At 27.0% G+C, this 26,485-nt stretch overlaps 1 protein-coding gene across 1 annotated transcript; it reads right to left on the reverse strand.

Moving 5' to 3' along the window:
• On the reverse strand, window positions 1-25,910 carry TfIIA-L (transcription factor IIA L). Its single transcript, XM_043050364.3, has 10 exons — window positions 25,753-25,910; window positions 20,930-21,031; window positions 19,014-19,128; window positions 14,548-14,618; window positions 12,059-12,154; window positions 8,845-8,950; window positions 7,858-7,964; window positions 5,727-5,864; window positions 4,778-4,867; window positions 1-3,796 (listed from the first exon to the last, which is right to left on the reverse strand). The coding sequence occupies exons 1-10, from the start codon at window positions 25,768-25,770 to the stop codon at window positions 3,689-3,691; spliced, it is 951 nt and encodes a 316-aa protein (XP_042906298.1). The 5' UTR covers window positions 25,771-25,910; the 3' UTR covers window positions 1-3,688.
• Between the last annotated feature and the right edge of the window lie 575 nt (window positions 25,911-26,485).

The raw sequence follows: 26,485 nt of genomic DNA on the forward strand, positions 1-26,485 counted from the left end.
TTGAATAGATAAACATTTTATTTCAGTAAGTAATTCAAAAGTTTAAGTAACATTTATTCAAAATCTACGTGATATTTTTTTCTTTATTTAGTAGTAGACTATTTATCATCACAGATTTGTTTTCTCTTTTCCAATAGTATGTTTATTTGCATCACAGTGATGCACAATAAAAATTTCTTTGCAACAAACTTATAAACTCATAAATACATAATTTGCACTTTTAATAGAAAATAATCAACTTTAGATCTAAGGTTATCTATAAAACAAATTGAAAACTATATAGTAATACACTTTTTACAAACACAACATGATATAACACACTCATGACAATTTCGAAACTATCCTATCCCAGATACCAATTTTTAAAACAGGCACTTAATGTAAATTTTTTTTTTATAGATGAAAACGACACGCATAACTAATAATTTTGATCAACTTTATACAGATCTCTCACAAATACAATTACGCTACACAAATACATAATAAGTATGTACTTTCACTCAAATGTACAAAGGTAGGATGCTGATAGGGGATACAGGACGTTCAAAAAAAAAAGAAAATAAATTTTTATTCGATCATTTTCAAATTTTAACAGTTAACAGAATATTGGTAGTATTAATAGAAGTCTGTGTACATAGTTTTAGAAAAAGTTATAATTAGTTTTTAAGTTATAGCTAAAAGTACTGTTTTTAATTGTTGATAATTAAAAAGATCATTGCAAACGAATTTTAATTTTTTTAATTAAACTTTTTTCGAAATATGTTGTTTATCAGCAATTAAACAAATTTAGGTGGTTGTGGTAATCAAATAAAAATACAACAGAACTAGCCATTGAATTTTTATTATGTCACCAAAAATTTGTTCAAATAACACACTTCAATTATTAAAAAAATAAATTAAGATATTGAGTTAATCAAATTAGAATTAATTAAGAAACATGAAAAAGCATCTAAATTTTTTTAAATAACAAAACAAAAACTAGTGCACAAGAAACTTGTCGAATTTGTGAGAACATTGAAAAATTCCATTACAAGAAAAAGCAACTTTATCAACGAGAACTACATATTGATGTATGGACCTTTACAAATTCCAAATCTTATAACTAGGTAAGAATAACTCCGATTTAAACACGGTTTCTTGCCTATTACTTAGTGAAGTGTAATTTTTTTAATACCTCAAAAACCAAATAATGGATTTTTGAAGGATTTTTCTCATTTTGAGCATCCAGTGTCCCCTTAATCCAAAAAATAAAAATTAGGTTTTAAGACAGCATATGTAATCCTGTCAATCAGATAACCTATCAACATATTTGCATTTGTTTTGATTATTGCAAATATGGTAATTTTTCAGTACAAAACATGATACATGCTTGATAAGTATTCCATTACATGCTTGATATGGAATACTTATCAAGCCTTCATTATTACAGGCATGAGTACAAAAAAAAAAAATAATTAAAGAATGTGTTTGGAAAAGAAAAAATAAAAAAAAAAATTATCAGCTAACAATATTTATATGTTAATAAAAAGTTTCAAATTCAAAACTATAAAACAATAATTTTCAGCAACTTATTTAAAATTTGCGCTAACATAAAAATATAGAAAGAATGTGTCTGGAAAAGAACTAGACAATTTTGTGAGCATCAAAATTATTAATTAACAATATTTTTGTTTAAATGATAAAAAAAGTGTTGAAAAGTATAAAACTTAATACAATATAATATTTTGCAGCAATCTTTTTTTGAAAAAAATTATGATGATTTATTATTAATCAGGTCATAAAATATAGGAATTGAAAAACACTAAAATTATCTTAGACTAGTGGAATGCTAGCAAAACAGTTTTATACTACAACATTGAAAATATTAATAGTACAAGAATAAAAGACTTAGCAAAATTAAATCAATAGAAATCTCAATTTGATTGATACAACAAATTAAATCAATAAATTATCCTTTTACAAGCTAATTAGAAAAATCCGAGTTGCCAACAACTGACCCTAATCTTTTACAATCTAGTGCCTTAGAGTTAATTTTGATTAGTTTTTATAGATTTTGAAAAGTTCACATCAAAGAATTTTTGATGGGTATAATTATTTTGCTACATCATCAGAAATAAAACAGAAAATTGGAAAATTAAAAAAAAAAGAGGTAAAGATGATAAAAAGAACAAAAAAAAATCTCATGCCTGAAGAATTAGATATTTTAAAAATATCCTAAAAAATTGTGCAATGAATTTTGATAGATTTTTTTAAATTAACTAACAGCATCATACTTACAACTATTTTCTATTAATGTTAAAAGAGGAAAAAAAACTTTTAAACAATAATGAAACTAATAATTATCAAACTTTACTAGCTTGCGAACTATTACTGCTGCGACATAATGAAATTCACAAATAACAATTCAAAATTAAAAAAAAATATTTTTAAAATTTTACTATTTATAGAAAATGCTAGCTCAAAAAATTGTGTTATTTTACTCAAGTATATAAAAATTTCAAAATCCCAGAACTGTAAAATAAAATAAATCTGAAGTAAATACCATTTGAATCTATATACAATAAATAGGTTTCATGTGTTAAATCTTTCAAGAGCACTAATTTTAAGCATTTATTTATTTAAAAAAATTATATTTTAAGAACAAATTAATATTATTCAACTAAAATTAGTAAAATACAGTAGGGAACCGATTATCCGGAACGGTAGGGACCATCGCTATTCCGGATAACTGATTTTTCCGGTTTTCTGAATCTCTACAAAAAGTCGTTTTTTTATTGTTAAAACCAAATTAAAAAAATGGAAATAATCTTAAAAATAAGAAAAAATGATTAAGTAATACACTAATGATTATTTTCAAAACGATGGTAAGGTAAACATCTTTAAAAAAAAGATAGAAAAATCGTAAAATCTTATGAGGAAGAAAAAAAAAACAATTTTTTTTTTAAAAATGGCGAGAAAATTTATCGAATTTCGTTCCGGTTTTTTGGTTTTATGATTTCCGGATAACGGGTTCTGTACTGTAGTTCATAATATTCACAGAAAATAAGAACACCAAAATTAAGAAACAAAATGAAAATAAAAGAAAAACTACAGAAGAAAAAAAACTATAAATGAATGAACTTATTCCAACCATCATTTAAGACAAATTTAAATTGTAGCTCAGGAATTTTGACTTTCATCTGCTTTGAAATAAATTTTTCATTGGAATATGCATGAAATTAAAAAAGAAAAAAAATTTGCATTACGAGACAACACACCAGATTTGGCTAAAAAAAGAAAATAAACTAATACAATATCATAAAGTTTAGCTAGAAATATAGAAATTTATCCACTTTTGGTAGAGGATTCGATAAAATTGCATAGACATTGATACAAAGGCAGGCGAAACAAAATTATCTTTAAACTGTTTAAAATAGAAACTACAAGTTTGTGGAAGAGTCGTATCAAAATTCAAGATGCTAGAAAATAGCATTGGAGGAGACACAGTACTGTACAAATAGTTTAAAAAAAGGTATGATTAAACAACTTGCTGTTCTCAGTCCCGAATGAAAGTCATGACAACCTATTGTCAGCCAGATGCCGCAAATCATTAACTTTTGATACTAGCCATCAAAGGTACTGACCAATGAGGATTGTCAAGATGATGATGATTAAAATGAGAAGAGGAATAATCAGGAACACAGGCATGCTACCATTCAGAATCACCTAGAGCTTTCTGGAAAACAAAGTCTTTGCCTTGTAGATTCATGATGCCATCCTTTAAATGAAATTTCCATCTGTTTTTGCTTCTTGTTATCTACACCAAAAAAAAAATTAAAATTAAAATTTTAAACTTGAATTGACATGTGAGATTCAATACACTATGTACAGGCACTCAAATGACTATGTACGCAATGACTAACGACTATGAATGTAATTGATAAACTACTGATACTGTTGGATTAATTTGTTTGCATTAAAAATATTCAAGTTCAACAGAGTTTGTTCGCATTATTCTTAAACTAGCCAACATATATGTTACACTTAATCTCGAATTTTCGATTTTCTTACTTCTTTATCCTAACGTTTCCAAATAAAATACTTATCTTTGTGCGCAGCTCAATAGAATAGTCCTTTCTCTTTTTTTTTTCGTACTTCGGGTCATTCATGAACGAATTTTACAAAAACTAATGTTAATATTAAATTAATTGTATTCATATTTACGATTAGGATTCAATAAATAAATATGAAAACTACTTATTCTAATGTATAAAAAAATGCTAAGTACGAAAACACTATTAATTTAATATTAGACTGATATAAAAATTATGGTATAATGAGTGAACCTTAATGATCGGCTTCACCATGTTAAGCACCAGCTGTTGAAGGGTTTAAGTGACATTCAAAATGCTGACTTCATTTTCTGGTTGATAAACATACTACAGCTTAAAAATAGAATTGTACAATATTTTACATTTTGAATCAACTATCCACAATATTGAGATCGACCAAAGACTTTTGTGCACTAGTGTCTATATATGTCTTATGCTAATGAAAACATAAAATTTCATTGTAAATGTAACAAATCAAGATGCAAACATATCTCTTTTCTGGCAAAACAGGCAAATCTTTCTATTAGTGACTTCAGCTTTTTTGACACTAGAACTCCCAATCAAATTTTTATTTGTTTATACAGTACGGATTGCCTATTATTGGCCTTACCATCAGCAAATTCTTGAAACTTTTTATTTTCAAAAGCAAAGAAAAGCATATAATAAGAAAAAAATGTTATACATACCTTATCATACTGACAGACAACAACATTTTCAGTATCAAAAAGGTCAGTTGGATCATCTTCACTAACATCATCAGCAGAATTCAAGGGTTCCTTGACGAAATAAAATTATGCAAAATTATATCATGAACTATTATTAAATACTAATTACTATTACTGATTAATCAAGTGCCTTTATCAAAATCATTAATCTATAATCCAGATAAATTAAACCTTGAGTAATTGAAAGTATAATTTTTAGCATTTTGAAAAAGTTTTAGGTATGATTAAAATCACAACTTAAATTGTTAAAGATTATTTTAAAAAATTTACTTATTTACATCACTTCATTTTTTTTTTTTTAAATCATTGATTTAAGTCAAAATTTTTTTTACATAGTATTACGTATACACATATTTTTAAGATCATTATTTATTTATTTTATGTTCTTTCATTGTTTTCGGAGAAAAAAAAGGAAACTAAACGTAGATAAGAATGGAATGACCCATGAAATTATTTTTGTGAGTTAACAGTTTTGCTATTAATAAATAATAATTTCAATCACCCAAATTTAGTTTTATGTTTATTTAAATACTTTTAAAATTATTTATGTGTTCTTAATGTACTTAACTATAATTTTTTAATGTTTTCATCAAAATTAATCTACTCTTCATATTTCATAACTGACTCACAAACTTTACAATTCAAGAGGGCATTGAGTCTAAACGAAAATTCATCCATTCAGTAATTTGTAATAATAAAGGAATAATGTAGAAAACATCCCTGGTTAAATACTTAGATGTACCGACAGGCATGTAAAGGTAAGAAACAAACTTTCGATAAGAATTTATATATTTTATTCATACATTTTATTAATCCCTATTCAGTATCCGTGCATACATATAATTTCATAGCTCTAAATTTTTAACTATTAACACTATTGTAATAATTAATGCAAATGGTATTTATTTACCTCATCTTCTTCCCCTATATCATCTTCATTTTGGTCATCATCATTGTCATCACGATCATCATCATTATCTTGAAAATCATCATCATCGTCATCATCACTCGTATCATTTGCTCCATCAATCTGACCAATAACACTGGGCTATAAAATAAACATTTCAAATTATACTACAAAAAAAAGTTTAAATTTTATTAATGATTCATTAAAGGCAGTCCATTATAGGTTAAAACTTTTATTCCTCACTGTAGAGTATACAGCAAAAATCACATACCATCCCAAATAATGTTTGCTCTAATGATTGGATTTTCACTAACTAAGGGCCTATCTAAACAGTTAAAAAAAATTTCTTACATATATTAATTAACCAGTACTAGCTATTATGTTACAAAAAATATACTTGTTCCGACTGAACATACCTTCTTCCCCCAATGGATTTTGGTCATCAAAATTCGAGTGTAGTTGTAATAATTTGGAAAATATAATACTATAGTAACGATTTTTGAATTGTAAGGAACACAATTTTTTGTAATTATCTCATAATAAATATGTAATTTCAAATGAGGAATTATAAAATTTGAAAGAAATCAGCCAAATAGTTTCTAAGCAATAAAATTTTAAAAGTTTATTTAAGAAAAGAATATTTAATTCTACCCCCATAGCTGCCAACATGAAAAAGAAAAAATCCAGAAGATTTTACGAAATATATAATTTCATGATAGTTGTTGCATAATGCACTAAATATTTTACACATAGGGAATTTTAGGGATTTTTATAGTCATCAAAATAGAAAAACTGCAATATTTTCCACTTATGATTGACATTAAACATACTTGAAAACATGTCAGATAAATAATATGTCAAATGGTGCAATTAGTTAAAAAAAAAAATTTTTTTTCACTTGGTAACATTAAGATTTTATATTACATATGCACAAAACTTATAAATATGAAATATTTTGCAGCAGAATCTTAAGTTGTGAACAATCAACCGATTCTTACAAAAATGTAATATTTGAGATTTTAGACAAACAATCATTGACACGAGAGTTTAATACATAACTACCAACATGGAAAGGGGAAAAAATCCGGTAGAATTAACGAAATATAAATTTTATAATTGTTGTATAATGTACTAAATATTTTATATGTAGGGAATTTCAGGGATTTTTATAGTCATCAAAATAGAAAAACTGCAATATTTTCCAGTTATGATTGACATCAAATGTGTCTGAAATTATGCTTGTATGTGCTATGTATTACATTTACTCATAATTTCAAATATTAATAGGCATTTAATACATCAAACATAGTTAAAAGATTTTTTTAAAATTAATTTAAAAAAGAGAGCTGTGAATAAAAATAAACTGAACATTTTATAACAATAAAAGTTTTGAACTGATTTCGATAAATGAGGTTCACTTCAAAATGTATTAGTAATACTTATTTAATTATTTAAGCAATAATCTGTATCAAAATTCTATTACAATAGGGATTTTTTTTGTAAAACTTACTCAATTTTTGGGAATTTTCTAAAATTTTCAAAAACCAGGAGAATTTTAAATAAACTAGTAGACCAGAAGAAACTGGCAAAATCCAGTAGTCTACTGGAAAATCCAGAATATTTGGCAGCTATGCACCACAATATGCCATAAATTGTCATTAAATGCCCAAGTTTAGTACTTTCAGAAATAATGAGTGGGTAAGTAATAGTGTCTAGTAAATTATACTGCCACACCTGTAAAATCAGTACACAGAAAATATTTAATTATGACATTAACTAACACTCAGAAAAAAAAATTCCATAATCTCTCCCTGATTTTCTACCGGGTGGCATAAATTTTATTAATTTTTCAGTAATGCTATATTCTTAAACACATATTACAAAATACTTATACATGCATAGTTACAATTGAAAATAACAATTAAAAAAAATAATAAAATACCTGCTACACCAATTTTATAGAATAATTATTGCACTTTTATATAATTCAAACATAAATTTATTTTTACTTAAACCCTGACTTTTATTAGCATTTTAGTTAAATTACTTGTTATTTTCAAGATTTTTTTCAGATTGATTAAATTCCCTATTTTGTGCTCATCCTGATTAAGTACCAGAAAAAAAGGAAACAAACCTGAGATTGCGCTGAGCTAACTGGAATCGTAACAGTAAACTGTTGAGCATTTTTCAACTGTTCACTAGTTAATGTTTGATAATGAACACCAGCAATTTGTTGACCACCTAAAAAAAAATATGAATCAATAAAAACGCAGTTACATAAATAGAATATTGTACTTGCATTTTACTGAGTACTTTTACTAAAATATATCATTTATATAATTCCTTGTGACAAAATAGAGGTGACATGATGACACAGTCACAGAATGTTACATAGTTCATGCAGAAAGATTTTTTTATTTTATTTGGGAAACAATAAAACAGCATTCTCACTTATTTTCAGAAAAAATTCCCTGACTTTACCAGGTATATTAGATAAATTTCAAGGATATCGAAACCATATTTTATCTATACCATGAATTTTTCAACAGAAAACGTTAGTATTTTTTTTATTTGTAACGTCAAACATCAGATTGTGTAAGCAGATGAAACATATAATAAAATGAGTATGGAAACATCGAAAAGTTTCACTAAAAATGGGAATTTTATGAAAAATAATATTAATAGATGTTAGAATTATTTAACTCTAATATGAATAACTGATTACTGACAATTCTAGATTTGTTATTTTCCAGGAATGATATAGGAATTTTCCAGGTTTTTTTTAAAAAAATAGGGATTTTCCCTGCTTTTCAGAGATGATAAAATTTGGTCTTCTTTTCAGCTCAATTTTTTCAGAAACAGAAATTAATCTGCAAAAAAAATTTTGCAGAATTTCTTCAAAATATTTATTTATTTATTTTATTTATTTATTTTTTCTTTGCAGAACTATTTTTAAAAGATTGTCCCTCTGGCATGCCAGGGGGGGAAAGAAACTCTTCTGACCTTCCGTTTTACATTTACGGGACGTCACATTACACTATGTTCCGTCCGACATTTTACAGGACATATATTTTTTATAAATAAAAAAAGTAACTGTCACAGGAAATAAAAAATAATTTACCATGTTGGATACTATTTGGATGACCAGAGGTTATAACATTAGTTCCTTGGAAGAATGATGCAAGGTCAGCAGGAAACTGAAGGGCTGTAGTGCCACTTGGAGCAGACTAAAAAGGATCAGATTGAGTAAGATCACTGAGTCTATAACACACATTTGTTATGTTAACCAAAAACATTAATTTCTTACTATACATTAGAAATAGTTTTCCCACACAGTTAAGTTCCAAAAATTGTACACAGCTTGCAAATTTATGTTCTGGTAGATAAATGAAAAAAGGGAAATTTGAAGAATTGAAACTTGATTACTTTAGACTGAACCATGAATTTTGTTCTGCAAATTTCTTTTAATTACATTCAGGCAAGCTAATTTTGTTTTCAGAACATTTTCTGTTTAAAAAAAATTTAAATGTTTTTTCCCCCTCTCATTTTTATTATAGCAAAGCATTTTAACAAGGCGTTTATGACACTTTATTTTTTTATTCTCATTTTTTCCTGTATGGTAGGAACCTGTAACATAAAAAACTTATTTTCAATGTTAAAGTAATATCTTATAAATTGAGAACAATTATTTTCGGTTTCTCTTTTGCTTTTTTTTTTTTAATCAGCACTGTTCTTATGATACAAAATTATTTTAAAGAGTGTTTCTAATGACGATATTTTTCTCTAAAAAGGTGGCACTGTCAGGGATGAGATTAGCCAAAAGGCAAAAAAGCTGAATTTCCACGATAGTAAATTTTACGCAAGCGCAACCCTTTAATAATAAATTCCAGACAGTTTAAGGTAATAAATAATGTGTTGACATACAATTGTGTACTAATCTATTATTATATAAATGATTACATTGATACTTAACATTTAGTGAAAATAAAAATTACCATATGAGAAAATAAAGCTGGAAATTATATTTTTCCTCAGTTCACATTACTTGAAAAACTACCTGGTTTAGCAAATTAAAACTACTGAGAATATACATTAATATTTCAATTCTTTTAATAAATACTGTTATGTGATTTATAGCAAATATATCAGTAATATTACTTTTTAAATTATATTGGGAAAAAAACTTTAACAATGGACCGAATCATTATGCTCATATTATAGTCTAATCTAACTAGAGCCCTTTGAAACATACTAAAATTGCTATTTTAGTTTGAAAAATTACATAACAATCAGCAACTGTTTAGATAATTGTTTTTTATTTGATAAGAATTTTGTATTTTACAGCATAAATAACAGCAATTATAAATAAAATTTTGATGATGAGTTAATTAACTCTTTTTCCAAGAAAAAAATTTAATTAAATCCCTTTTTAAGTGATTGCTTTTGTTCGCTACATCTTTTATGTTTGGTATATTTAGTCGTTAGTCCATCTTCAAACATCTTGTGACAAATCCTATTTTTTCTTCTTTGCAAGCACAGAATGTAAGTTTTGAATATATTCCCTTCCAGTTTCACAGTCACAGTCACCTTTATTGTAACTAACTAAAAAAAAATTTACTTCTTACAAGAATCGCGATAGTTGATCTTAAAATTGCGTGAATATGAATAACAATTATTGATTTTGTATTCACATGAATATGAAACTAGATATACGATTTTGAAAATGTGAAAATACAAACTGGGATATAGAATTTTTAAAACGTGTAAATACAAATCACGATTGATAATTTTTAGATCGCGTAAATACGAATCATGATGTGTAATTTTTAGATTGCATAAATAAAAATCATGATGCATAATTTTCAGAATGCAAATCCCAATGCCTTATTTTAAAATCACTTATAAATACGAAAATCAATGTTTGATATTATAAGCCGCATGAGCAAATCAAGACATTGAATTTTAAACTTGCGTGAATACGAATCGCTACATAGGTTTTTAAAAAGATGTAAATACGAATCACAATATCGGATTTTTAAATCTCGTAAATAAGAATCGCAAAGTACAATATCCAAATCGCGTGAATAAGAATCGCAACACGCAAATATGAAAAGCTATGTTTGATATTAAAATCGTGTGAATAAGAATCGAGATATTAGCAGATTCCAGGCTTGGGACCTCTAAAAGGCTTGTCAGAAGCAGTTTCGTTTGAACTACAAAAATCGGATCTATCTGGAGGGCGGGTAAAAAATTCGGAAAATCTTATCTGCTGCGAGTAAAAGGGGAGAAAATAGCTAAAATAAGTAAAAATGAGAAAGGATTGGTAGCTATGTAGTTTGAATTTTCCGATTCTCTTTAAAAATCGGTGAATTTTCTGAAAAAGCGGAATACTTATGAAAAAAAAGTGAAATTTTTAGAAAAATCTGAATTTTTGATAAAAAAGCTGAAATTCAAGAGATAAAAGTGAAAAAAGCGGAATTCCGCTAAAAAGCGGAAAAATCTCATCCCTGCACTGTAAAAAAGTTACATTTAGATTTATATGGTCAAATTTTCTATCAAAAAATTAAAAACGATTTTTGTCCAGCTTTTTCTCTAAAAAAAAAAAAAATATTTTTTAATTTATGTTTTAATTATGACACAGCAATTACTATGGGACTTAATTCTCTTTTCTAATTTTTTCTTGAAAATACAGAAATTAGAAAATTAAGATGTTCAGCTTTAAAATTTTCCTTTGAGAATTAAGATTGATTTTTACTTTTTATATCACTTTTAAACATAATCTTTAGTTTTTCTTAGCGTTTTTATTATAGTGCAGTATTTTTAAAAGCGTTTTTGATGGACTATATTTCTTTTAGCATTAGTTTTATTTTATGAATTAAAAGGAAATAGTTTTTCTCGCTTTACCCCATACCTACAATATAGCTAGATTTTGATTAACTTTAAATAATGACTTAACTTATATAAAAAAAATAAAAAATAGTTATTAAAGATTTTATTCTTCTGTTGAATATTTAGCATTTTGCCAAATCACTATTTGTTACAACCCTAATGCATATATATAAATTTAAAAAAAAAAGAAAGCTATTAATCAATTAAAACTATTTTAAAACTATTAATCAATTTACTATTAAATTTATCAAATATAACTATTGAAAACACCATAATGAACAACTACATCTGATACTTTTTCAAAGATAAAATTTTCCAAGATAATAAACAAATGTAACTTACACTCTATATCGGAAAATTTTATAATTATTTGATTAACTTTATGCCCTGTTAAAATGACATGTTCTTGAAAAACAGTGAAATTTTAATTAAAAATATATACTTACAACCAAAGTTTGAAGACCAGACTGAGCTAAATGGGCTGGAACAGTTAATGTTAATTTTTGCGGCAAGTTAAGTTGCATAGTTTTTTGAGCATCAGCCTAAAAAATAATAATTTTTTTAAAATTACATTTGAACAAAATTATGACAATCGTGTAATATATATTTTTTTTAGCAAACATAAAACGAAATGTAATGACAATATAAGTTAGGGTGGCACTAACAAATAAAAACTTTTCAAAGATTTTATAATAGCCTCCCAAAGTAGGTAAAAATTGGTTACTGAGCAGAATTTGACAAATATAGATTAATACAGGGTATCTGCTACATTTTAGATTTTCAAATTCATGACTTTCCATGACTAATTCCAAGAATTTTTCTTGACTTTAACGAAGTTACTATTTTCTCCGACAGAAACACAACAATAAATTTAAAAAAGCAGTATAATTACATTAATTGAAATAATATGTATAATCAAAACTGTTCTAGCCTGCATTTTCATATCCAGAGATTTTTAATTTAAAAAACTGAGTAAAGAAAGAGTTAAAACAATAAAATAGCTGAAAAGCAAATTTTTTTTTCTGCAGAATTATATTCTAAAGATACTTTTCTTGTTCATCAGAAAGGAAAGAAATACTCCTGATTTTTTCTGTTATCATTTCGGAATTAAAAAAAATTTGCTAAAGACTGGCTTGCTTCAGCTAGAATTTTAAATTGATAAAATAAAAATAATAAATAAATAAAAACAAATTCTGAAATCACAGAAGATAATTCACTCTAGAAATCATGTTCTGCCTTTCACTTTTTGAAAGAACACCTTAATTTTTAAAAAGATAAAAGCCTTTATATATTTCAATAAAATATGACTGTTAGTGGTTTTTTTTAAATACAAATTCAGATATTCGGAACGCCGTGAAACTGAGGGAGGGCGAGCAGTAAATTTTATTTTAAAAATTAGATTTTTCAACAACCCAAATCCACGACTTTTTTTTTAAAAAAAATACTCAAAATCATGACAAATAATGTTCAATACCGAAATCCAGGACTTTCCAGGTGCTCAGATACGCTGTTAAAACCTTAAGAAAGCACTGCTTTAGCAATAATTTTACAATTTTTCATTAAAAAAAAAACATGAAATTTCAATAATTTTACTGTCATCTTTTCAAACAAGAGACATTCATATATATTATGAACATATAGATTGTACACTATATGCTCTTGCAATTCAAAGTTGGTTCAAGACAAGGCTAGAAACTTACTGTACAGTCTGTTTAAATGTCGTTTTGTTTCCAGCTACAAACTCTTACAATATATTTTTTTTTGAAAAAGCTATCAATGCAACTATGAAAATAAAATTTGAACTCAAATCAGAATTAAAATAAAAGCTGCAAAAGATTTTTTTTTCAGCATCTTTATGAACATTACAGTCATATAATGATCATTAAAAATACCTTTTAAATGCTTTGAAATATCATAGTTTATAAATGTAATAATATTTTAATTATGATATATTATTTAATACTAAATAACTTTATTTCTAATGTTACACAAGTATTTTTAATAAACATATATTTAAATAATTATAAATATATGTTTAAATAATCTTCACAAGATAAAATGTTTTTAATTATAATTATTTGTACTACTGAATCTTTATTTCTGAATGTATTAATTTATTTTACTATTGAAAAAATACTATGATTAATACTTGAATTACAATTTGAGCTATTATTTATGTTTTTGTACAGATGTAAAAAGCTAAGCAAACATCCATAAAAACTAAAGTTGCCCTTTACTTAGATATAAGTTAAAGGCATATCCTTTTTTATTTCGAGTGGCAAAAAATCTCTCGCACAGAAACATCTATTATCAGTAAATTACAACTAGCAACAAAACAATAGCATTAGTTTAGTGAAAATAACGCAATGTGACAGCGGCACTCTAGCAAGACAGGAATCTTTGTCAAAATTTATACAACTAATAAACAAAGGTTTGGCTTTGGCATTTATTTAGTAGCAACTAAAATGGATGATAAATTTTTTTTCAGCCTAACCCAAGTATCATTTTTGTACTTTATAAAAAATATAATCTTTGCTATAGCTAAAAACGCCTTACCTTTTTCGGAACAACGATTTTATGTATAAAAGACTTGTTAGATAAAAATCACTATCCTAACATATTTGCATTTTTAAACACTATTGCAATTTTAAGTTGCATATAATTGTTTCATACTTCTTACCATTTTAGTAGACTTACCATGAAGTTTTATTCATTTTAATGTATGCAACTTTACAACATTGCTTTAGAATTTTCACTATCTCATCTGATTTTATAAATGTGCTTTACTTTACCTTTTAATCAGTTTTTTAAACCGTGTGTTTGGAGCAGCACGTCCTTTTTTTTGACCTTGTGCCACTAAACCCTACATTCAATTCAATTGCTACAACTAAAAAATTTCTGAAACTGTCAAATGAGGAAACAAATGAATACTTACATTGGTATACTGCAATAAAGTTTGTGGGACAATATTAGCGGTAGGCATAGCCAACTGGTGAGTAATAGTTGCTAATGGGGAAAAGAAGAAAAAAAATATAGAAGGTATAGTAACAAAAAATTCATATAAAAAAAATATACAATATTAAATAACAATCTGATCAATGTAGAAAAGAATAAGATTTTTAAAACACTCAAAATATTGCACTCTTTTCAATATAACTACATACCTGCCAACCCTTCCGCATTTTGCAGAAGCTTTCCGCATTTTTACTTATTTTGACTATTTTTTCCGCTTTTACGCGCAGAAGATAAGATCTTCCGCATTTTTCCCGTCCCCCCCAATAGCTCGTATTTTTTTCTTTAAGTCCGACATCGCTGCTCCTCTTGTAACGCCATTAAGAAGCCCTGCTTGAGATGTTCCTCCCTTTCCTTCTATTACGTCACGCCGAACGATGTGACGTAATAGATTTCTCCTCTCTTCCACCAATGAGGGAAGGAATTCAGCTTCTGTTACGAGAGCGCTTCCCGTTATCACGTGACTTCCTGTTTGCCGGCGCGTAAGTAAACACTGAAAGAAAATGGCTTGTGTAAAAGCGAAATAGCAAATTGGTTTATGGCGATATTTATATTATCATTCGAATATTTTGTTAATTTATTATGGCTGAACGAAAACAATATAAACAAGCTTTTAAGGAGTCTTATTCTCTTGAATTTCCATTTATTTCTCGATCGGATCTTGGAGTACATGATGCACGTTGCAACGTTTGTAAAAATGACTTTAGCATCTCGCATGGTGGTAAAACTGATATAGTCAGGCATATGAAATCGACAAAACACCAAAAGAACAAAGAACTTTTAGGTTCAACAAAGAAGATTGTTTCTTTTTTTCAAACAAGCCTCAATGAAGAAGCCGTTATAAAACAGACGAATGCTGAATGCCTCTTCACAGCTTTTTTAGTAGAGCACAATTTACCGATCAGTGCAGCCGATCATGCTGGAAAACTTTTCAGAAAGATGTTTCCTGATTCTGATATAGCAAAGAACTATAGTTGTGGCAGAACTAAGAGCTCTGCTATAGTAAATGAGATGGCCAATGAACTGCAGAAATCAATTGTGGATCAATTGAAAAATGCTGCGTTTTCAATTGCAATTGACGGGACAAATGACTCTGACTCTAAACTCCATCCATTAGTGGTAACATTTTTTGATGAATCAATTCAAAAAATTCAAAGTTGTGTTTTAGCATTTACTATTATTAGAGATGGCTGTACTGGGATTAATATTGCGAATGGTGTATTGGACAGGTTGCGCTCTCTAGACATTCCCTTTGAGAAATGTGTTTCCTTTGGTGCTGATAATGCACCTGTAATGATAGGTGTCAGAAATGGTGCACAAAAGTTTTTGAAAGATGTGCAAAATGAATTAATTATCATTGGATGCCCTTGTCATCTTCTTAATTTAGCTTTACAGAAATCTATTTCTGCAATGAATTTTCCCCTTGACCAGGCAGTAATTGATATTTTTTATTACCTGGAATTTAGTTCTAAGAGAAAAGAAAAATTAAAATACTTTCAACAACTTCATGATGTTGAAATGCGTAAGATTTTAAAGCATGCCCCTACTCGGTGGCTGTCTCTTGGTCGATGCTTAGGTCGAATTTTAGATCAGTGGGATCCTCTTCTCAGCTTCTTTCTCAGTGAAGTAAAAGGAGAAAGTTTACCTACCAGTCTAAAGCAGAATATAGCAACCAAAGTAGCGGAAAAGTCATCCAATAATTTGAACAAGGAACAAAGATCAGAAAGAATTCAACAGGGCCCTTCAAATGCCAAGAAAAGAAAAGTAGATTGTCAACTGCCAGAGTCCAAAAAAAAGAAAATAGGTAAAGCAGCAAATAAAAATAATTTTGTAAAAAGAGAAGAAAAAATATTTTATTTCTTATCTTCTAATATTAATAAGGCATTTTGCTCTTTTGTCTTATTTGCCTCAGCGGACCTTGAAAGAATAAATACACTTTTGCAAACAAGTTCTCCTCTTATTCACAATCTGAAGCAAATACTTACAAATCTACTAAAGACCATATTTCTTTATTTTATTGATGCTAATTGTTTAAAAAAGTTTGAGTTAATTAAAGTCCCCTTTCAGGATCGTACTGTCCAAAAAAATGATGGCGATCTACGTGTAGGCAATCGCACACTAAGTATATTGGAATCTTTAACAATTGAAGAAAGAAAAGAATTTTATGCAGAAGTCAGGAAGTTTTTTGTTGCTTTGTGTGAATACATTGTAAAGAGATTTCCTCTAAATGATGAGATATTGGAGCATGCTGAGGTGGCAGATTTGGCCAAAATTTCTTCTAAGTCTTTCGCTAGTATAAGATACTTTGTTAAAAAGTTTCCTTTTTTATTAACAAGAGAAAATGAAGAAAGTGAAGATGAAGCTTTAGATAATCTAGAGACTGAATTCAATTCCTTGCAAGTTGAACACTTAAGCATTTCCTCTGATCCTATGGATCAACAAGTTGCAGCTTTAGTTAATATCTATGACGCAGAAGGTAGCCCCAAATATAGAAAAATTTCAAAGGTATTGAAAGCTGTATTGACTATACCTCACAGCAACGCTGAATGCGAAAGGGTGTTTTCTGTTGTGAAAAAAAATAGGACTCAATTTCGCTCATCGATGTGTGATGAGACTCTCGAAAAACTTTTAATAATTAAGTCTAAAGAAGATAGACTTTGTTTTGAAAGAGACTTTTCAAAAGAATTTTTAGTAAAGGCAAAAAGTGCTACTAAAGCATCTTTACAAAAATGATTTTTTATAATGTTATTCTCTTTCCATAGTTTCTATTAAGTTTATATACAGTGCATACTATTATATTGTAATTAAACTAATGTAATGTTAAAATTTTACTATTTTCCTTTAATCAAGAATTAATAAATGAATATTGTACCATCAATAGCTGGTCAAAGGTTTTTTTAAACTGTTTTTCCTTTTCTTGTTTTAAAATAAAGGTAAGTATATTGCTTTCTTATGCTCATATTATAGTGAATTTAAAAATAAATAATTAAAATCAGCTTTTTTTATAAATTTTTTTGTAATTAGTATGCATTTATGAATCTTCTGCATTTTTTGGCATTTCTTCTGCATTTTTTTTGTCTATCTTCTGCATTTTTATAACTAGAGGTTGGCAGCTATGTAACTAGGTAAAAATTTCTGAAATTTGGTTGTCAACATGGCTTTATGCCACAACTATGGCATTAGAAGGAAGAAAAAAAAACTCCAAATCTAATGTAATTAATTTTACTAGGTTAAAGAAGGAGAAAGATTAAAAATCAAAGGATGTATAATATGAAATGTAGAATAAAATGAACAATCAACAAAAGAAAAAAAATTTTTAAGAAAAAAATTTACTAGCACTTTCTCAGAACTCATATCATCAAATTCATTTTGATATTGTTAGGAAAGATTAGATAATACCTCTGAGATAATAAAATATCCAGAAGAAATTCCAGCATTTTAACTTTACCAACTATAATATATAAAAATATAAATATATAAAAATATTTCCTACCCATTTTTAAAAGACAATTTCAACGCAAGTGTGGCATTACATTCGCTAGAATAAATTCTTTATTTTAAATTTATGGATGAATAGACTCAAATTAAGATGCCCAGGACATAAAAACTCTGATTGAACTTGTACTTTAACTCTTACAAGTCCTGCCAAGCATGAATACAATTAATTAAAAATAACCTAAACATACACATTACGTGCTTCCTCAAATTTTGCTTTTGAATAAAAATATAGGAAATAAAGTTAGCTTTTTGTTTTTTATTTCCCTAATCAAACCTATTTTTATTGAAAAACATTTGCCCTATAGGTTACCGGCAAAGTATGAAATCCGGCATTATATATAATGCCTGAAACTAGCTGGCAAAGTATGAAATGATTTATATTTCACACAATGCCTAGGCATTCTATATAATGCTGGATGCAAAGTATGAAATAAACATTTTTCTTCCATTTCTAACGTTAATATAAAATGTAATCTTAGTTAATATTCCCATTTTTTTTCTTCTATTTCCTTTTGTCTTTTTAGCTAAGTGATGAGGTTTATGGGTAATTCGTTTCTTTCAATGAATAGTTAGAGTAATTTCATTAGGACATATAGGACATTTTGAAATTTTTCAAACCCTGGTGAAAGATATACAAATAAATACACGATAATGCAGTGAAAGATATACAATATAAATACACGATAATGCAGTGAAAGAAACCAACTTGTTGAAGCTGCCAACTTTAACTTCAACTACTAATTTGTTGTTTACAATCTAAAATCTGAGCTGATTTCATAAGATTATGGATTTTAGGGCTGCCAATTTGAGAATATTGCATAAGCACATATTCTTATTTATTAAAAAAATATGTAAATAAAGATATTTATTTTGATTGCATGAATAATTTACCTGAAGTTCCTATATTTGTAGTCTGTTGAACAGGTTGTAACACAGGTGCCTTATTAATAGGAGCTTCAACTTCCCTTTCAATTGCTTTAGATTCTTGCACTTTCTTTTCCCAAACCTAAATAAATTTCAAACCAATTTAAATTTTTTAAAAAAAAATAAGAATAGAAAACAAACTTTTTATATAATTTGAATTTCTAGAAGATACAAAACACAAACTATTGAATAATGATAGAGTAGATGGTTTTCTTAAATTGATCAACATGAAAAAAAAAGGAAAAATTTTTCATTTCTTCAAAAAATTAATAAAAGAACAATTCTCAGAAAATAAAGACAGGCAGACCAAAATTTAAATAAAGATATAATTGAAACTAAACCCGAAATATATCGTTGTTTAAAAAAAAAAAAAAAAAAAAACAAATTTAATCAAAATATCATCTTCATCACAACCAATAATTTTATAACTATGCAAAATAATTTTATAACTATGCAATATAATTTTAATTGTTTTCTTAAAACACAATTAAAATTATAAAAACTTGTTACAACTTTTCTAATTATAATTTAAAATTTTCTAATGAAATATTTAGCTAATGTTAATGGTGAGAGGGAAACAGAAATTTTAAACTAATTCAATGCATAAAAAATACATTAGAAATTGTTCATTAAAAACAGATCCTTATAAACGGAAAATTCAAAACATTCTACAAACACTTAATTCGGTGGGTAGCATAACTTTTTACAAGATCAATAATAAAGTAAAAAACACCATGGCAGAATTTTTTCGAGCTAACTATGATTTAACTCTCCAGCACAAATATCTTTCTGCAAGATTCTTTTAATAATAAACATATATGTTACTAATTTAAAATAACAAATAAGTGGTGTTCATTAAAAAAAAAAAAAACTATATATTTTTTTAATTGAACGTACAGTACAGAACCCGTTATCCGGAATTCAGAAAACCGGAAAACCAAAAAACCGGAACGAAATTCGATAAATTTTTCCGCCATTTTTAAAAATAAAAAAAAAAATTCTCATAAAATTTTAGGATTTTTCTTTCTTTTTTGAAAGATGTTTACCTTACAGTCATTTTGGAAATAATCATTAGTGTATTACATTATCGTTTTTTCTTCTTTTTAAGATTATTACCAAATATTTTTTTAGTTGGGTTTAACAATAAAAAAAACGGCTTTTTGTAGAAATTCAGAAAACCGGAAAAATCAGTTATCCGGAATAGCGATGGTCCCGATCGTTCCGGATAATCGGTTCCCTACTGTATAATAATTTTTCATTCTAATATTATGGGTGATATTCTCGCATTTTCTTGGGGAGGGGGACATACTAATCATAAACTCTTCGCATTTTATAAATAATTATTACAATAAAAAAAAAAATTAAAAATCATGAAATGCGTAGCAGTAGCTGCCGAAAAAAATATACTAGGCCATGAAATTATGTGTATCCTCAAACGCGTGTTTAGTTTTGAGATTAGGTTGTTGTAATAAATAATATCACATAAAAAATAACACATTTAAAAACTATGGAGAAATCAATAGCAATAACTGCCAAAAATTCAATAGAATTATTGCCTTGAAAAATAAATACTCAAATGCCCGATTAGAATTTTCCATATTGTTTGAGATATATCGGGATATTAAAAAAAAACACGTGAAAATCAACATCAATAACTGCCGAAAATAGAATCGAAACATTATATCGGTTTACTATACTGTAGGTGTAAATTGAGAGCGTCAAAAAGTGATTATCTAAATGCATGACACAAATATTATGTGCAAATTTCAGGAGAAAAGAAAAGTAAAATTTTTTAAATTTTTAAATCAATTATCTTTCTGCAAAAATTCTGTAAAGTTCCGCGACAATGTCGCCATGATTCTGAAAGAAAGAAATATGCAGACCTGTTTCAATTCAGCAAGAGCTTGTTCATCAACTCCTTCATCTATGAATGCTTCTCTCACACTAGATATTACGTCTTCTATCACACTACAATATAACTTTGGCTGAAAAATTAATACTAGTTAGTAGTATTCTAACATCAAGTAAATCAAACATAACTTGATTCTCATTTTAAAAACAGTGGTCATAAGAATGTTAAATTATTGGCAAAATCTTGTTGGCAGAGAAATAAATTGTAAAGAAAATTATCATTCAATATGAACAAATCTAAAAAATATATAAAATTTTCTCCAAATTATTCCTTTAGCTAAGTTAAAATTTTCTTTATTTATATTAACATAAACACATCATGAATTAATGAAACTTTAACAAAATTAAATTATTTTAAAGTAAAATAACGTTACAAAAATTTAATTTTGTTATTTTGATTTAAAGGGAACATTGATATGAATACTTATTTATGCTCTGATTACGCCTGAATTATTTTATAATAATTCATAAATTTAATTATATTTTTAATGGCTCACAGATATAGTTAGTATAATATTCAATAGAGTCTAGTATTTAATTTAAAGACTAGAAAGACTTATTTAAATTTAGGACTAATATTGATCTACTAAATTAGACAACTAGACTTATTACTGCCAAGTCAACCCAATTTTTATTCTTTTTTTTTTTTTTCCTTTCTTATAGAAAAACCTGTTTTAGTCCCAAATTAGACTAATTTTATTACCACAAAAACTTCTTTAAAAGTGAAAGGTCTTTCATTATTGTTAAAATATAAGACAGCTCTGATCTCATTTTAGAAATATTTTGAATTAGGTTAAAAAAAAATTTCTAAATTCATGATTCCTGCTTTATAATTTGTGTAATCAAAAATCTATAATTTGTGTAATCTAATGTTTTTGTCTATTGTAATCTAATGTCTATTTGTGTAATCTATGTAATCTACAATTTGTAATCTAAAAGCTTAAAAAAAAACTTAACACAATACCTTGTCTAAAATAATGAAGATGAAAAAAAAATAGCAATTTAAAACATACTTCTTAAATTTTGTTTTTTTTATATACAGTGAAACCTCCGTTAAGCGGACATTCATGGGACCAAAAAATTTGTCCGTTTATGAGAGTTGTCCGTTTACGGGAAGGGTACCCTAATAACGAAATTTAACACAGTAAATTGTTTTAGAATACTCTAAAGATGTAGAAATAATTAAATAATATCTACAAGGATACTGTAAATATCTACAAGAATATTTATTTAAACAATAAGAAAGATAAAAAAGAATATATAAAGAAGATTGATATTAAATACATAATTCTGGATGTAGCTACAGATAAATAAATATAATTTTCCTATTAGCATAGATACTAGTTAGACATATGATACCAAATAGGAGCGTACTGTCCTCAGTCATTAGGCTCAGTTTCAATTATTAGGTTCACATCCCCTTACACCTACTTATCATTTGATAGGGAATACCTTCTTGGAAAATAAACCTCCCATGATTCACAGAAAATAAAACAATGCATACCTGTAAGTCATGAGGACCTATGGAGATGATTATTCACAATTGATCAGCTATCAAGTGTCTGAATAAATGTTTCATTTGTATAAACACCTCAAAGATTAGACTTCTGTTCTCTTTTTTTACCCCAGTTGTGTTAAATACAATCTTCAAATTGATAAGAAAATTGAAGAAATTTTCAATGGGGAAGAAGCATTGAGAGAAGTCATTTCAACTTGAGGGGTCTCATAACCTGTGTGGTCCAGATGAAAAGATCAAAAGATGCCGATGTCAGAATTATTTCAGGAGTGCAGTACCATTTTCTCTCCTTTCTTTACAAAGATAAGGCAAGGTAAAAGGAGAAAGATTGATTTTTCGGTGGTGAAATAGCTTAACAATATTTTTAGTTATGGATAAGGCAAAAAGTTTTATTTACATGCCTTAAAAATGGTGAAAAGTTGCATTTCTTAGCTTGCAATTTATTTAGAAAAAGTAGTGTCCGGTTTGTAGAGATAAAAAACAACGTTTCAGGACCAAAATGACTGTCCGCGTCCGGTTACGGGAGTGTCCGCATTGCGGAGAATGTACGTAATGGTTTATTCATAGAAGATTCCCGGGGAATTAAAAATATGTCCGTATTAAGAGGCGTCCGTTTTGCAGGAGTGTCCATAACAGGAGGTTTCACTGTACAATAAAAATGAATCTTTTTTAATTAAATTCTTCTTTTTTAATTAATGAAAAAAGAAAACAAAATCTTAAATCTCAAACATATCTAAAATATTGGGATACAAATATTTAATAATACAATTCCAGTACAGTATTTAACAATATACTACTGCTGCTATGAATCAAAATTATATCCAATCCCAGATTCTGCAACAAGACTTGAAACAATTATAAATATTGTGTATGTGCAATAATGAAACAAAATAATAAATTTGGTTAGTTTGCACGGAAATGAAGACAAATATTTTCAATATAAATGCAATAAAAAAAAAAGGAATTAAGCTTCACATAAATTGCTCTGCAATTTAGACATTTTTTACTTTGCCGTACAAGTATTTAAAAAAGTTTAGCATATTTTATTAAAAACCTATTTTATCAGTTGAATATAGACCACTCAAGTCTAAAATTTAAGAATAAATATTATATTGTTGTCATTCATAATAAGTATGCTTTATATCAATTTTCCTTAAAATGCATCCTATGACATTTCTTTTTTGTTTTTTTGTATATATTTTTCTATTAAATATAAATTGCTTCTGGTGCAGCTAACTTTTTAAACTTATAAGCCTTTTTCAGCACAAACAATAAAGTTGTTACGTTATAAATATGTTATAATGAGTAAGAACTGGGCACAAATGTAATTATTTCTCTGTGCTATAAATTGTATAAAATTTTTATAAAATGCACTAAGCTGTAATTCCCCCCATTTCACTTGGCTATCAGCAAATTAGGCCTAGCCTAGGTTATTCTGTTAAATAAAAATCTAGCTTTTTTTTTAAATGAAGCATCATACGCCTATGTGTTTTTTTACAACGCTGAACTTCTCACTTTAGATACCTTTTTCTTCACAACATAAAATAAAACTTAGTTATGCTATTGTGTTAAAATCTTACTCTGATTAAAAATTTGACTATAATATTGTAATTGTGGTGTTAAAAACAAAATTTCTTGATTTTTCTTTTTTCTTTGTCAACTGGGTGATATTTCTTCAAAACCACAGCCTTTTTGCACTTTTTTAAAATTAATAAAAAATATACAATTATTTTCTTTATTCAAAAATGCACACAATTTAAAGATTATGTAAACAATTTGTACACATTTAAAAATATTAGACTGTAGAAATTTTAAAAACGGATCCATGGATTCTGACTAATATGCCTCTCAAATCATCACATCTCATTATGAATTAGAAACCTTACCTTTGCTTGGCTGAAAAGGAAAAATAAAAATGCCTAACTCATTTCCCTGCACATTAACGGACCTTATAAAATTCAAGCTACTCAATTATTTCTTTCCTACTCCATTTTTAAATACCAAGATAATATTTACCTTTTAAAATATTTTGACAAAGAAAATAATAATTTGAGAGTAAAAAACTATACTTTTGGCTTATTAATAAAACATGCTAAGCAAATATTACAGCTTGCCTCATGATTGAGCTAATGTTTTGTAAAAAAAATTGCTGTAACAGACACCTTTATACTAATATAAACACTATGCTCGTATTTCTTATTTTTTTGCCTCCTTAACAAGGTACGAGAGGTACGAAAAATTGTTCTACTTCAGGATAAAAAATGATTTGATCAAAAAAACCTCTTTAAGCATTCTTAATATTAAACAGTATACAGGTTTGTTTATATAAAAAATCAAATTGTTTGTTTGTATCATTGTTCCTTATATGTTTGTATAAAAATCAAATACAATCTAAAGAAACTTTCATTATTACATGTTAACAATTATAGTCAGAAACATGTTAATTTTTTCAAAGCCTGACTTTTATTATTTTGGTTGAGAAAAATTAAATGAAAATCAGAGGTGAAGAAGCAAATTCAAACCATATGGATCTTCTAGTCTTAGATACAAAGATCTTATTTTATTTATGAAATACAACATTTTTAAAAATATTTTAATGACAAAGCATTCAATGGACTTTATTGAACTTGATTTATATACCTACATACTTTTTGTGATTAAAAAAAAATTCAGAAAATCACCTTAATATGATAAATTAAAGGAGTTTTAATGGTTTAAATTTTAATGAAATAGGTCCCTTTTTTTTCAAGAAAAATGTGTCTACTGATAAGTGAAATATTTTAAAAGCTTAGCGAACAAAATTATACAGCTATTTCAAAAATTTAATAGTAGTCATGTCATAAAAGGAAAAACTAGTGATCAGAAATAAAAAGCACGATTAGTTTGAAAAAATTAATAAAACGAGTTGATAGCTCTTTTAATGTATTAAATTGGCATTTGATTATTGGTATAGAGGTCAATTTCCATTTTATTTAAATTAGAAAAATGTATTTCAAACAGAAAAAGCAGAGAACTTACAATTTAATTAGAAAATTTCATTAATTATAACATATTTGCGAATTTAGCTTATTTAATAAGCATATAAGTTGTTAAACTACAAAAATATGTAAATACAAAACGCACGTTATGTTAACTCATGAATAGACATTAATGACATTTTGCAATCGAACTGAAAGTGTTATTGCAAACACAATTTCTATTACATAATGATAAAAACGTGTAAAATTAGTGTCATTTTTAGAATAATTAAACATTTTAAATGATAAATATGGAGTTTACCACACTAGAGGAAGCCATTACGATAAAGCTTATGGGCTTACAAAAAGCCGAGAATGTTGCGTTCAACCAGCTTTATATAGTCACCAGACAGAATATTATGCCAGAACCGTGCTCGAAGGCAATATCGTAACGATACGATTAAATTTTTCGATACGATTTCGATAACCTCTTTGTTCCCTCAACTTAACTTGAATTAACTTGAATTTCAAAACATCTCATATTTGCAAAAATAACTACTTCTCTTTATTCTTCGATTTATCAAGATCGTAAATTGAATTTTAAAACATCTTATATCGACAAAAATAACTTATGTCTCAATAAAATGCATTGGGTACATTTGAACTAGTACAATGTTTGTGAACTGTAATTGCATTCGGGAAGTGAATGATCCAAAAAGAACATTCATATCAGCAGTGAGAATGGTTCACACTTTTTTTGCATCCTGTCATATGTAGATATTTTCATAGAATAAGACATAGAATAAGAATTTCATGGAATCATTTTACTATCAAATCAATTTTAACGGAGCAGCGTTTTCCAAAAAATTTGAATATTCCCCTTTCTAACGATAGCTCTATTTATGCAATAATAGCAATAATTTCATTAATAAATGTTCTTAAATATTTCTAGAAATTTATGAGTATTCTCAGAGAATATGACAATCATATTTTAATACTAAACTAATGATAAAGAAATCCCGCTTAAAAAAAAAACATTTTTAGTGTTTATATTA

This window comes from Parasteatoda tepidariorum, chromosome 8 (assembly GCF_982258835.1).
Source record: "Parasteatoda tepidariorum strain Cologne lab strain chromosome 8, Ptep-v5.0, whole genome shotgun sequence".
In the NCBI taxonomy this organism is placed as follows: domain Eukaryota; kingdom Metazoa; phylum Arthropoda; class Arachnida; order Araneae; family Theridiidae; genus Parasteatoda; species Parasteatoda tepidariorum.